The sequence below is a fragment of the Bison bison genome, unplaced genomic scaffold (genome assembly GCF_000754665.1).
Source record: "Bison bison bison isolate TAMUID 2011002044 unplaced genomic scaffold, Bison_UMD1.0 scf7180017864461, whole genome shotgun sequence".
Lineage (NCBI taxonomy): Eukaryota > Metazoa > Chordata > Mammalia > Artiodactyla > Bovidae > Bison > Bison bison.
The window spans coordinates 5,250,059-5,263,244 of NW_011495023.1; the positions used below are offsets into that span (position 1 = coordinate 5,250,059).

A 13,186-nucleotide genomic window follows, 5' to 3' on the forward strand; every position below is an offset into this window, starting at 1 on the left:
AAAGAGCCTCTTGATGAAAGTGAAAGAGGAGAGTGAAAAAGTTGGCTTAAAGCTCAACATTCAGAAAACTAAGATCATGGCATCTGGTCCCATTACTTCATGGGAAATAGATGGGGAAACAGTGGAAACAGTGTCAGACTTTATTTTTGTGGGCTCCAAAATCACTGCAGATGGTGATTGCAGCCATAAAATTAAAAGACGCTTACTGCTTAGAAGGAAAGCTATGACCAACCTAGATAGCATATTAAAAAGCAAAGATATTACTTTACTGACAAAGGTCCGTCTAGTCAAGGCTATGGTTTTTCCAGTGGTCATGTATGAATGTGAGAGTTGGACTGTGAAGACAGTTGAGTGCCGAAGAATTGATGCTTTTGAACTGTGGTGTTGGAGAAGTCTCTTGAGAGTCCCTTGGAATGCTAGGAGATCTGACGAGTCCATCCTAAATAAGACCAGTACTGGGTGCTCATTGGAAGGACTGATGCTGAGGCTTGAAACTACAATACTTGGCCACCTCACGCGAAGAGTTGACTCATTGGCAAAGACCCTGATGCCGGGAGGGATTGGGAGCAGGAGGACAAGGGGACGACAGTGGATAAGATATCTGGATGGCATCACCGACTCGATGCACATGAGTTTGGGTGAACTCCGGGAGTTGGTGATGGACAGGGAGGCCTGACGTGCTGCAATTCATGGGGTCGCAAAGAATCGAACACGACTGACTGAACTGAACTGACTGAGTCACATTTTGAAAACTTGAGAGAAGCAACATTTAAGATCAATTATTTGAAATGAAATATTAAAATAGTAAAACAATGAATGTTAGTATTTAAAATATTAACGTTAGTATGGCAGTTACAAATTTAATATTGACATTTAACATTTAAAGTATTTAAGTTTTTAGGTTTTCAGCTGTAAAACTGCATACTTTTTGTGGTTCTCAGAGAGAGTATTGATCTGAATTATTTAGTTTACTCTTATAAAATCTGTCAGTGCCAGCATCTGAATTTTAAAGTGTTTCCCTTGGGGAGTTCCCTGGTGGCCCCGCGGTTAGGATTCTGGGCTTTCACTGCCATGGCTCGGGTTGAGTCAGTCCCTGGTCCGGGAACTGAGATCCCAGATAGATGGGTGCAGCAGCCAAAAAGAAAAAAAAGTTTCCCTTCATTTGTGTTACTGCACACAGTAACTGCGGAAATGACTAAGAGTCTTTTATCAGTATTGGTGTAAGTATTAGTAGTGCGAATTTTCGGAGAAGGCAATGGCACCCCACTCCAGCACTCTTGCCTGGAAAATCCCATGAACAGAGGAGCCTGGTGGGCTGCAGTCTATGGGGTCGCTAAGAGTTGGACACAACTGAGCGACTTCACTTTCACTTTTCACTTTCATGCATTGGAGAAGGAAATGGCAACCCACTCCAGTGTTGTTGCCTGGAGAATCCTAGGGATGGGGGAGCCTGGTGGGCTGCTATCTATGGGATCGCACGGAGTCGGACATGACTGAAGCGACTTAGCAGCAGCAGCAGCAGCAGCAGCAGCGCCAATTTTTAATGTTTTTTGTTGTGTTTGCTTAAATGGGCATTTAAGGGATCTGTTCAGAAAGTTAATAATTTATGTTTTAAAAACCTTTGTTGCAACTGGAGAATGACATTATTTTTACTTACTTATTTTTAGGTTGGGCTCATGTGGTTTGTGCCCTGTATATACCAGAGGTACAGTTTGCCAATGTTTCTACAATGGAACCAATTGTTTTACAGTCTGTTCCACATGATCGTTATAATAAGGTACAGTATATATTATTTTATTGATGTTTCAATATAACTCTTTGTTTTAATACTGGTAAATGTAAAGGAATTGTTAAATTTTGTCTTATTATAGCCCTTCATTAAAAAATTTAAATACCTCCATTGATTTGGAAAAAATATAATTACTGTGGTAAAGTACAGTTATTAAAATATGTTACTAAAGTCACAGGAGTATAAAACAAATGCATACAAGCAAAGCTATATTACCTTTTATATTAACCTAGGTATTTAAGGTCCTAACATTTTAATCCTTACAGATTGTTCTTTAAGAATTACTGACTTAAAGAAAAACAAAAAAATTATTGACTTTTGTGTTTTTTCAGACATTAAGGCTGTATTAAATTTTAATTAATCATTATTTGACATAATTTCATTATGGTGATACACATCCTGTTTTTAAAAATAATCCTATCACAGAATATTATTTATTCATCTCTCCAAATGATTTTTTTGCTCTCAAGACAGTATTCTTTTTTTTTCTGCCCTTAAAAATAATCTTAATGTTGGCTTTTTCTCTTATATCTTTTTCTTAATTTAGTACATTTATATTATTGTTTCATTCTCTTACATATTGGATTATTATTTTTTTAATTACCACCTGTGCCTTTATACATACCATTATAATTGTTAACTGAAGGTACTTGTTGATTTATTTCATCTGTGGAGAAAGGGTCATGGCAGCCAATGCCAAGATTTCAAAATATTAAACATTTTGTAATGTAGATTATTAATATTTATTTGGAAAATGCAGAGAAATAGAAAAATGTAGGACAAAACTCATGTAAAATCTTTCTATTAAGATCCTCCTAGATTTATTTTTGTTTGCATTTTACAAATACTAAATACTTCTAGTTGACTAATCACGTTAGTGGTACGTGAGATTGTACATAATCTTGTGTCCTGTTAAATGCACTGTGTATTACCAGTAGGACAATCTTTGCTATTCTTTTTAGTGAAAAGTATTGCAGTTTTTGAATGATTTTCTTTCCATCTTGATAACATTAAATATTTTGAAGTTTTTTTAGAAAAGGTTATTCATATTTGTTAATTGACCTTGAATAGCTCTTTGTTCATTTTAATATTGTAATGTTTTAATTTTTTCTTACAAAATGTTTTTTATACTGAAGATAATTATTCTTTTCTTACATACTTGCTGTCTGTGCTTTTGCCCAGAATTTAATATTTGCTTTTTAAGTTTTATTTTGTATTTATGATTGTCATTATTTTTGGTATTGTAGAATGTTAATTTTTTCTAGTTTTAAGTTTAAAATTTTTTTTATAATTTACACAACTACTGTTTATTGTTTCTGCCTTTGTTGCTACATAGAATCTTTCTCTAAAGTATAACTATTTTATACTATATATTTCCTATAAAGAAGGACTTTCTTCTGCATGACCAGAATACACCCATCAGAATCAGGAAATTAACATTTATGTGTTATTTGTCTAATCCAGAAATGTCATCATTATTTGTCTAATTTTCATTCATATTTTTTGTTTTCCCAGTAGAGTCTTTTCCTAGCAAAAAGATCACAGTTTGCTTTTTGTCCCTTAAGTCTCCTGACTTACATTAACTTTGGTACTTCTGAAGATTATTTGTAGAGTAGTTTTTAATAATGTTTCCTCATTGTTAAATTAAGATTATGTGTTTTTGGCAGGAATGTCACAGAGTTGATGCTGTGTTCTTCTCATTGCATCCTGTCAGGTGGTACATGATTTCAGTTTTTCCCAATACTGGTGATGTTACCTTGGTCACTTGGTTGAGGTGGTGTCTGCAAGATTTGTCCACTGGGAGGTTAATGTTTATTTCCATGATAATTAGTAAGCATTTTATAGTGAAGTACTTTGTGTGTAAATACCTTGTTTCTTTTGCCTTTTATTCACTAATTTTAGCATCCACTGTTATTTCTTTGATTAATGAATCTTTTACCATGATTGATGGCAAGTGGTGGTATTCTAATTCCATCGTTTACATTCATCAGTTGGCATTCCATTTTAAGGAGACGCTTTCATCACTTCCCAATTATTTATATCAGTATGGACTAGTAACGACTTACGTGTTACTGTTTTGTTTTAATGGGTCATTCCCCATCACTGTCATTTATTGTGATGCTTATGTTGTCTCAGGTTTGGTCAGTGGCATCCCTTCAGGCTCTCCTGTGTCTTTTGACTTCTTTCTGTCATTCTCTGAGGACTTCTTTACTTCTGATGTGACGGTATATTCTAGGCTCGTCTTGTACCATTGCTTTCTTAGTCCTCGAATAACTGTTTCTCAGAGAAGTTTTGAATCCTTTTAGGTAAGAGTTGTATTTAGAAATGGAAGAGGACATTAGATGTGCTCACTGTTACTAGGATGTTGCTGTTTTCAGGCCCTCTCAGTGGGTATAGATGCAGAGATACACACATATTCACATCTATATCTTCTTTATGGTTTGAAGTAGATGAGGTCCCATAGATAGTTTTGGTTAGTATGTGGATATATGTACATACACACATATCTAAATGTATTTCTGTGTCTGTCTATTTATGTATCCAACCATCAACTCCTAAGAATTTCTAAGTAATTTCCCTAAACCTGATCCAACAACACAGGGTTCATTTTAATTTTCGTTTTGTTTTTATGACTCTCATGTGAGACAGTGAGAAACCTGACTCCTTTTATCCTCAATATATTTATTTGATTATTCTCTTTTATTAACAAGCCATCCCATAATACAGAGGCCATCCTAACTTTGTTTAGGCTTAAACCTCACTCTGGGTTGCTGCTGATTCCCTGCATGGCTGCCTTTTTTCTTTTTAAACCAATTTGAGGGTTTAATGCTCAGCTTCAGTCCACAACCCCCCCCTTTCCCTTCCATGGTTGGTTTCCTCACTTTGCACAGGTTCCGACAACTCATTCTGACACTATTTCCACCCCTATCCCCAACACTTTCATGAGAACCACTCCTACTGGGGCTCTGATACTAGAGTTGGGCTGTCCCTTCCTTTGCAGGGTAGATGCTGCCATGCTTCACCCCACCTCATGGCTTTAAGACGTAAGTATTCAAGGAGCATAGAAAGTATTCAAGGGAGTATAGAAAGAAGAATGAATTATTTAGATACAAATCTTCTATCCAGTTAGGTTAATTTTAGAATATGCTGAGATATATGGCTAACTTTTCCCCCTCCCGCATGGTTTAGTCAGCTTTTTCAGCACTACATTTTGCACAGTGATTTGGAATACTGTTTGAATGATTATTCAATTCTTGGCTTTTCCTGACTTCTTTTGTACCCCTGATCTATCTTTGTCGTCTTATTCTAGTAGCACACTATTTTAATTTACTATGGCTTTAAATACATGTTGGTACACAGTAGAACAAATATTACCATGGATATATTTTTTTAGATGAACATTAGGACTAATAATACAATTTTGATTTTATTTGTGTTACAGTGAAACATTTTAGGGGAGAATTGATCTTTTTGCAATGTTGAATCTCCCCTTCCAGAAGTACGGCATCTTTCCCTGTCAAATATTTTTCCTTTTTGTAGTTTTCCTTAAAGGTAGTTGCTACATACGTTTCTTGGATTTTTATGGTTGTTGGTCTGTATGGTGGTGGTTTAGTTGCCAAGTCATGATTGACTCTGCGACTGCATGATCTATAGTATAGTAAACCTTAAAAACAATAATATCCAGTTCATGAATATTTAGTATGGTTAATAGGGGCCATGTAATTCTGAAATGATAGAAACGATTGGAAAATGGTTTGTTGAGTTTGGAAGACATCAGCCTTATTTTTTTGGCCATGCCACATGGCCCATGGAATCTTAGTTCCCCAACCAGGGACTGAACTCGTGCTGTAGCAGTGAAAGTGCCAAATCCTAACCTCCGGACTGCCTGGCACTCCCTTGGAAGTTACCAGTCCTTAATGTGTAGTGGTAAAGGATAATGTAGGGATTATTTTTAAATGTATTGGCCACTTAAAATGGACCTGCTTTGCATGTACTAGATCCTAAGAGTTGTGTAAGACAAATAGTTTATCTACATGTGACACTCAGTCAATTAAATATATAACTACAGTGTACGAAAATAATAATGATAGTTTACAAATAATGGAACAGCTGAGTGAAGTATTATAGAACATAATGAAAGGAGGTATTATTTTTGTCTAAGGAATTGAGTAAGGCACACAAAGATATTATAAGGTCTATGCATAATAATAGGGCATTTGACCTTGGAAGAAAGAATCAAATAATAATTTTAGAGAAAGTAACATAAACTAGAGTAATAGGTGCAAAGAGATGATGCTAATAATAGTTCAGAGAATTTATCATAATCAGTGCAAAGAATAATAAATAATCCTGGAACATTGTGAGATTTAGAAGGGAAATAAAAAGATTTCTAGACTTACCTGTGTAGTATATCCACTTGCAGATGATTCACTGTGTCAATTTATGTTGCTAAATTTTACCACATGTCAATAAAACAGAGTGGCCAGTTTCTTCTGAACCATTTGTCATCAGATTCTTGTTATTTTTTGACCTCTCATATTTTCTTGTATCAGTTCCTCATTTCACTGACACATTTTGTTAAAAAACATAAATGGCATGTTACCTTTAATTACCTTTCACTAATTTTTAAGAAATGAGAAGATTGGGACAACATAGGGATTTGGGACGTTTTTTGGGTGAGACTTGTGTACTTTAGAGTCAGAAAGCTTTTAGTTTAGAAAGCTGCAATTTCCATAGAGAGTAGTTGGCACATGATATGTGTATCCTGAATTTATTCTCTTGAATAGTTTTTATTTATTGAATGGCCATGAAGGATTGAGGGTTTATAAGTTTAGGAAGGATCATAACAGACCAACCAAACAAACCAAAACCACCATAAAAAGCAGTGTCATTGAATTATAAGAAGATAACAGTAGAGGAAAACTTAGAAATTGCTGACTCTGCTTCCATTTATCTTTTTTCCAAAGGATTAGTGGTAGATAGCTGTTTTTTATTTTGTATTGGGGTATAACCAGTTAACAGTGTTGTGATATTTTCAGATGAACAAATGAAGGGACTCAGCCATACATATGTGGATAGCTGTTAAGAGAAGTGTTTGTTTTGTTTTTCTTGAAGTATAGTTGATGTACAAAGTTGTGTTTCAGGTGTTCAGAAAAGTGATTCAGTTTATAATTCAGTGATTCAGTTTATAATGATTCAGTGATTCAGTTATTTATAACACATAAATATATATATATACTTTTTCAGATTCCTTTATATTGTAGGTTATTAAAGATATGAATATAGTTCCCTGTGCTATATAATAGGCCTTGTTGTTTACCTATTTTATATATAGTAGTATGTATATATTACTCTCAGATTCCAAATTTATCCCACCATTCCCCTTTGGTAACCATTGATTTGTTTTCTATGTCTATGAATCTGTTTCTCTTTTTAAATAAGTTCATTTGTATCATTTTTTTTTTTTAGATTCCACATGTAAGTGATATATTTCTTTTTTTTTAATGACTTATTCCACTTAGCATGATAATATCTAGGTCCATCCATGTTGCTCTAGATGGTGTTATTTCATTCTTTTTAATGACTGATATTCCGTTGTGTACACACACATACACACACACGGTGTTATTTCCTTCTTTTTAATGACTGATATTCCATCGTGCACACAAACACACCCACACACCATGTGTTTTTTAATCTGTTTATCTGTTGATGGACATTTAGGTTTCTTCCATGTCCTGGCTATTGTAAATAGTGCTGCTTAGAACATAGGCGATCATATATCTTTTCATATGATAGCTCTGTTTTTTTTGTTTTTTGTTTTAAACCTCCATAATGTTTTCCATAGTGGCTACATCAGTTTACATTTGCACCAACATTAAGTACCCTATCTCTCGTATCCAGGCTGCTTTGTGACTTGCTTTGGCTAATAAAATGCAGTGACAGTGACATTGTGTGACCTCTCTTTCTGGCTTGATGATCTGTTTCCTGAACCCATTGGGGTATCCCTGCCCGTTTGTATTCCTCTAATGATACCTTTAGGTTGAGAGCTGGAGTATTGGGTGATTGTGTGCCACAGAGGTTGGTTTCTTTATGTGTTCTTCTTTTTGCCACACTTTAGTCCCCCCCACTGCCCCCACCCCCTTTGTGCTAGATTGCTAAGGTTTATGATTTGATGTTCTGGGCTTTTGATTTCTTTGTTGTTTTGGTCCAGACTCTTGGCGGGGGCGGGAGGGGGGTGCTTCTGTATACCTGGACCTCAGGGTTTTACCATTTTATTGCCTCTTCCCTTTGGCTGACTTTGTTTTACATCTCTAGAAGGACTTGTGAGGGAGAAGCTTCCTGCCTCTCCTAAATGCAAGAAGATCTCTGATGATGTCGTTAACAGAGCCTGGGGTCAGGAATTTTTCTTGTGCCTTGTTCAGGGGTAATTTTTCTTCTCTGTCTTCCTAACCATCATGAGTCTACTCATGCCCTGGGTGTGACAGGGTTTGCTGCCAATCCCCCAGATGCTCAGGGCTTTTGAAAGGAGTGTCTGGTCAAGAGGTGGGATTTCATGTCTTTCCCTCAGTGGCACCTAATCTTGTCCTTTATGCCTGCACAACCAAGAGAGATTCTTTCTGATTGTTTTGCCTCCTTGCTTCCAGTTTTCCCTAAGAGCTTCTTGTGAGTCTTCCTGGAATAGAGCCTGTGAGTGGGTGTTAACTCCTGTCTGTGGCTCCACTGATTATTGCAGTAACCCATAATCAGCCTTTAGCAGTTTGTTAAAATTTTAGCTGATTTATTAGCTGCACCTCTTCCTCCACATCTTCTTTCATTGCCATATTATTATTGGATAGTCTCCGAATGTCTTGTGGTTTTCAGGTGGCTGAAGAGAAGGCGTCCCCTTTTAGGCTAATTGGTTGCCTTTGCAACTGCAAATCTTTCATAGTTTCAAGAAAAGTTGTGATTTTTAAATAATTTAAAATGGCTTTTTCTTAATAGATTTGGAGTGATGTTCTCTCTCAGCTCTCTAGTTTTTAGGTAGACTTGGAATCTGGCCTTAAATCCTTTTGATATATGAACATTGGTTCTCTTATTAAAAATGTTAGGTCAAACTATGACTTTTTTCCTTACTTAAAATGAAAACTTTTAGGCTATGAATTTGCCTCTGATTATAACTTTGTTCACATACTTGATATTTAGGTGTATTTTTGTTTTTTGGGATTATTTTCTCAATAATTCTTCATAATTTCTCTTCTCAATCCAACAGCTATTTAATGAGAAAATAAAAACTTTCAAGTCACTTTTTTCCTACTTTATGTGTTTTGGAAGCTCTTGTTTGTTGCATATACATATGCTTATAATTGTTACATCCTTTTATTATTATAGAATCTCTCAAAGACCATTTTTTATCTCATATAATGAACCTCTTCAGCTGTGTGTTTGGTTGCCTTTTGCATGGTATATCTTTTTTACATCCTTTTACTTGTAACTTTCTTGTGTCTTCAAACCTAAAGTATGTATCCTGTAGGCAGCATATGGAACTTTTTTTTTAATCCAGTTTATCAGTCTCTGCCTTTATCAGTCTCTTCATATTCAGTGCTGTTAATATGGTTGGGTTTCCATCTTCCATTGTACTTTTAAATTATATTTTCTTGGATTATTTTCTTAGTGGTTGCTCTTGGGTTTATAGTATTCATCTTAATTTATAGAATCTGCTTAACCTTCAGTAAGATATAAAAGATTCATGGCATTTATTTTGTTTCTTTCCTCCCCACTTTTGTGTTATTACTATTATAGATATTTTGTCTCTATATAATAGTACACACCCCAAAATAGTTAAAATTATTGCTCTATATAATCTTACACGTTTTAAAGAAACTAAGAGAAGACGCCCACAAATACATTTATAGAGTGTTTGTTTTTTTGTTTACCATTTTTGTTTCTCTTAATTTCTGCTTACGGGTTCTAGTTACCATGTGATGTTATTTCCTTACTCTAGAATAGCTGTATTCCCATTCTCTTTCATTGTGTTGTCTTTGTCACATATATTATATTTCTATATGTTATAGTGCCAACAGTATAATTTATGGACATTATTCTAGGTAATTGCTTTTTAAGTTAACAAAGTGAGAAAGAAATATCTGTGTTTTTCTTAAAAGGTAAGGCTCACTCTATGGATGGCTCTGAAAGCTCTGCAGTGTCACTGCAGTCTCCATTCCTTCACAGTCCATATTCATTCCTGCCAGTGCTTGCCTTCCAGGGTGTAATGGTCCACAGCTGCCTGTGTGAATGACCTTGTGCCGTTTTGAAACATCAGTAATGTAAAAATGTATTGAGTCCTTATTGAGCTTCAGTCCCCAGAGTTTTCTTTTGCTGTTTTTAGTTAAGTTCCTATGTATAGAGTGATAAACTGTGCCCTGGAACAGAGAAAGTCCACTGAGAAAAGGAGATTTTGACCCAGTGGAAAATTCTGAATATGTTCATTATCCACAAACAGTGGATTTTATTGGTTAAAAAAAAGTACTGTCTTTATCATCTCCTACAGAACTCTTTCTGTGTGTTTTTAAATTGGTCTATATGTGTGTTTTAAAAATCTCAGCTTTATTGAGGTGTAAGTGATTGGAGTTCTTTGTTTTTATATGTACATTGCAGTGGTTGTCTAGTGTCACTTGATTTTAGCTTAAGGTTTTTCTTTTTGTAGTTCTTGTTACTCAGATTTGGGGAAACAAAGTATCTCAGTTTTTTGGGGTCTGAGAATATTGTTGTTATTTTATCTTTATTTCTGCAATGTAGCTTTTTCTGGATATGGGATTCTTGTTCTTTGAGCGTTTTAAATGTTATTCCACTGCTTTCTGTCTCCCATTTTATTTCTAATAAGACCTCAGGTTTCCTTGTATGTGATGAGCCATTTCCCCATTTTGCTTTCAGGAGTTTATTATTTTTGCCTTTCATTAATTTGAATATGGATCTGTTTGTGTTTATCCTATATGGAGTTTGCAGAGCTTTTTGGATGTATTGGTTATTGTTTTTCATCAAATTTGGAAAGTTTTCAGCTATTATTTCTTCAGATACAGTTTATGTCTCTTTCTTTTCCCTCATAATTTTCTCCTTAACCATTTGTTAATGCAGTTAATGGTGTAGCATATTTCTCTGAAACTGTTCTTTAGGTGGTATTATCGAAAACATCTGTTTTTTTAGATTGTATAATCTCTGTTGATCTGTTTTTAAAGTTATTGATTCTTTCCCTACTGCCAATAAAAATCTACTGCTTTTAGTGAGTTTTAAACTCAAGAATTCTATTGATTATTGGTCTTTGTCGCCTAGGTCCAACATCTTGACTCCCCTTAAAGGCAGTTACCATTGCCTACTTTTTTTTTTCCTGTGACTGAGTCATACTTTTTATTTTCATGTCTTATAATTTTTTTTTTTTTTAAATTAAGCATGTTAGGTAATGTAGCCACTCTAGAAAATGATTCTTCCTTCTCCCTGTGGGGACAGAACCTCTGCACTAGTGCTTTCTCTGAAGCTGGGGGTGGAGACAGCACCCTGCTTCTGCTGGACAGACACCTGTACTCTGAAAGGTCCTGGCAGGAGGGAAGGGTATAAGTAGCCCAGCTCGTCCCTCCTAGCATGTAGCTTCCATTCAGCAAGCAAGCTGATAGAACACTGGAAATCTTGGCCTGTTGTTAGGGTTGGGAGCCTATGAGTAGGACCTATCAGGATGAATAGTGGTATGAGAGTCACTGGAGACCTGACCCTCCTTGGAGAAAACTCTAGTCTTGGATAGGGGAGAAGGGGAGCCCTCACCTTCTTGACAGCACTACCCAGAAAGGAACTACCATCACAGGGAGCCATGGGGGTGAGGGTGGTAATGGGGACAGATCATGGCTCAAGTGCCACAGGATGCTCACTGTTCTTAATGAGATTTAGTAGATTGTCTTTGATAAAATATCCTGCCGCATGCCATTTAGACAGTTTTCAGAGACTTTAAGTTGACGTACAGTATTGTACAGGTACAGATATACACTATAGTGGCATAATTTTTAGAGGTTATATTCCATTATAGTTATTATAAAATATTAGTTATCATCCCTGTGTTGTACTGTATATCCTTGTAGCTGATTCTAGATGGCACAATGGTAAAGCATCTGCCTGTCAGTGCAGGAGATGTGAGTGATGTAGATTCAATACCTGGGTTGGGAAGATCCCTTGGAATAGGAAATGGCAACCCACTCTATTATTCTTGCCTGGAAAATTCCATGGATAGAGGAGCCTGGTGGGCTACAATCCATGTGGTTGTAAAGAGTCGGACATGACTGAGCACACACACACTCAGGTGCAGCTTATTCTATACAGAGACTTTATAAGTGGTTCTTTTTCACCTATGAAGTATTTAATTCACTGAGGAGGGGATCCCTGGACTTCTTCACTCTGCCGTTCCATATGTCTGGAAGGCCTAACTCCTTAAAAGTAAAATCCGTCATAATTTTTAGTTTTATTAAATGGTCAAATGATGGTGTCTTTTCACTGTCAACTGTTTTGGAAGTTACTGAGATATTCTTTGAGGTCTGTTTGCATATTGCCCCTGAATTTCAACCTACTTTGTACTTTTCTTTTAAAAATTTAATTGATCATTTATAGGCTTTTTAATATGTATGTTAAATTATTCCATTATAATTGTTTGATATTGCCTTCTGGTAATATGAACAGTTAGAGATGCTCTTATGATTGTTAGTGTGTCTAGGTTAGTTTTGTTGTAATTTGGGTTTTTCTTTTTTAGACATACAAAGTAATTTTTGTAATTCAGTTCAGTCTCTGTCTTTCAGCAGAGTTGAAATTCATTTACCTACTTGTCTAAATATTAGGCTTTTGGAAACTGTGTTCTTGTAAATATTATTGAATGGTGTAATTTGGCACCACAGTGCATTGTGGGAGAAACTTTTCCAAGTTAAAAAATAGATGTGGTCCTATTGAAGTGGCACCCCACTCCATGCCTGGAGAGTCCCATGGATGGAGGAGCCTGTTGGGCTGCAGTCCATGGGGTCGCAAAGAGTCGGACACGACTGAAGCGACTTAGCAGCAGCAGCAGCAGGTTATACCTTATTCAGATTGATTTATTTTTAGAATTATATCATCTGATTATATGTAGTTAGGCATTAATTTTTTGTATACTTAGAGTCAGTTGATAATTTTATTTATTATATACTTGTAGATTGCCATTTTTATAATTTAGCCTTTCATTATCAGCTATTTTCACCTGAGAAAAAGGACCAGGTAGATGTCAAAGTTGCTGGGAGTGTTCATTGGCCAGTAGCTCTTGGGGGGCACCTCTGATCTCCTAAAAGCGTTTCCTCCCAGACCTAGTATGTCAGGTTGGCAGGGCTGATTGATAGCTCATGTGGAAGGGATTCT

The 13,186-nt window shown here is 35.8% G+C and overlaps 1 protein-coding gene across 4 annotated transcripts in view; it reads left to right on the forward strand.

The window, feature by feature from the left end:
* The window catches only part of MLLT10 (myeloid/lymphoid or mixed-lineage leukemia (trithorax homolog, Drosophila); translocated to, 10), a 207,228-nt gene that overhangs the window by 72,332 nt on the left and 121,710 nt on the right, over positions 1–13,186 (forward strand). For all 4 annotated transcript variants that reach the window (XR_827055.1, XM_010859904.1, XM_010859907.1 and 1 more), the window contains exon 5: positions 1,668–1,777. Coding sequence is in view for 3 of the 4 variants with exons in the window: in XM_010859904.1 (XP_010858206.1) it covers positions 1,668–1,777 (110 nt within the window). In the remaining variant the exon portion in view is untranslated. The remainder of the gene's footprint in view (positions 1–1,667; positions 1,778–13,186) is intronic.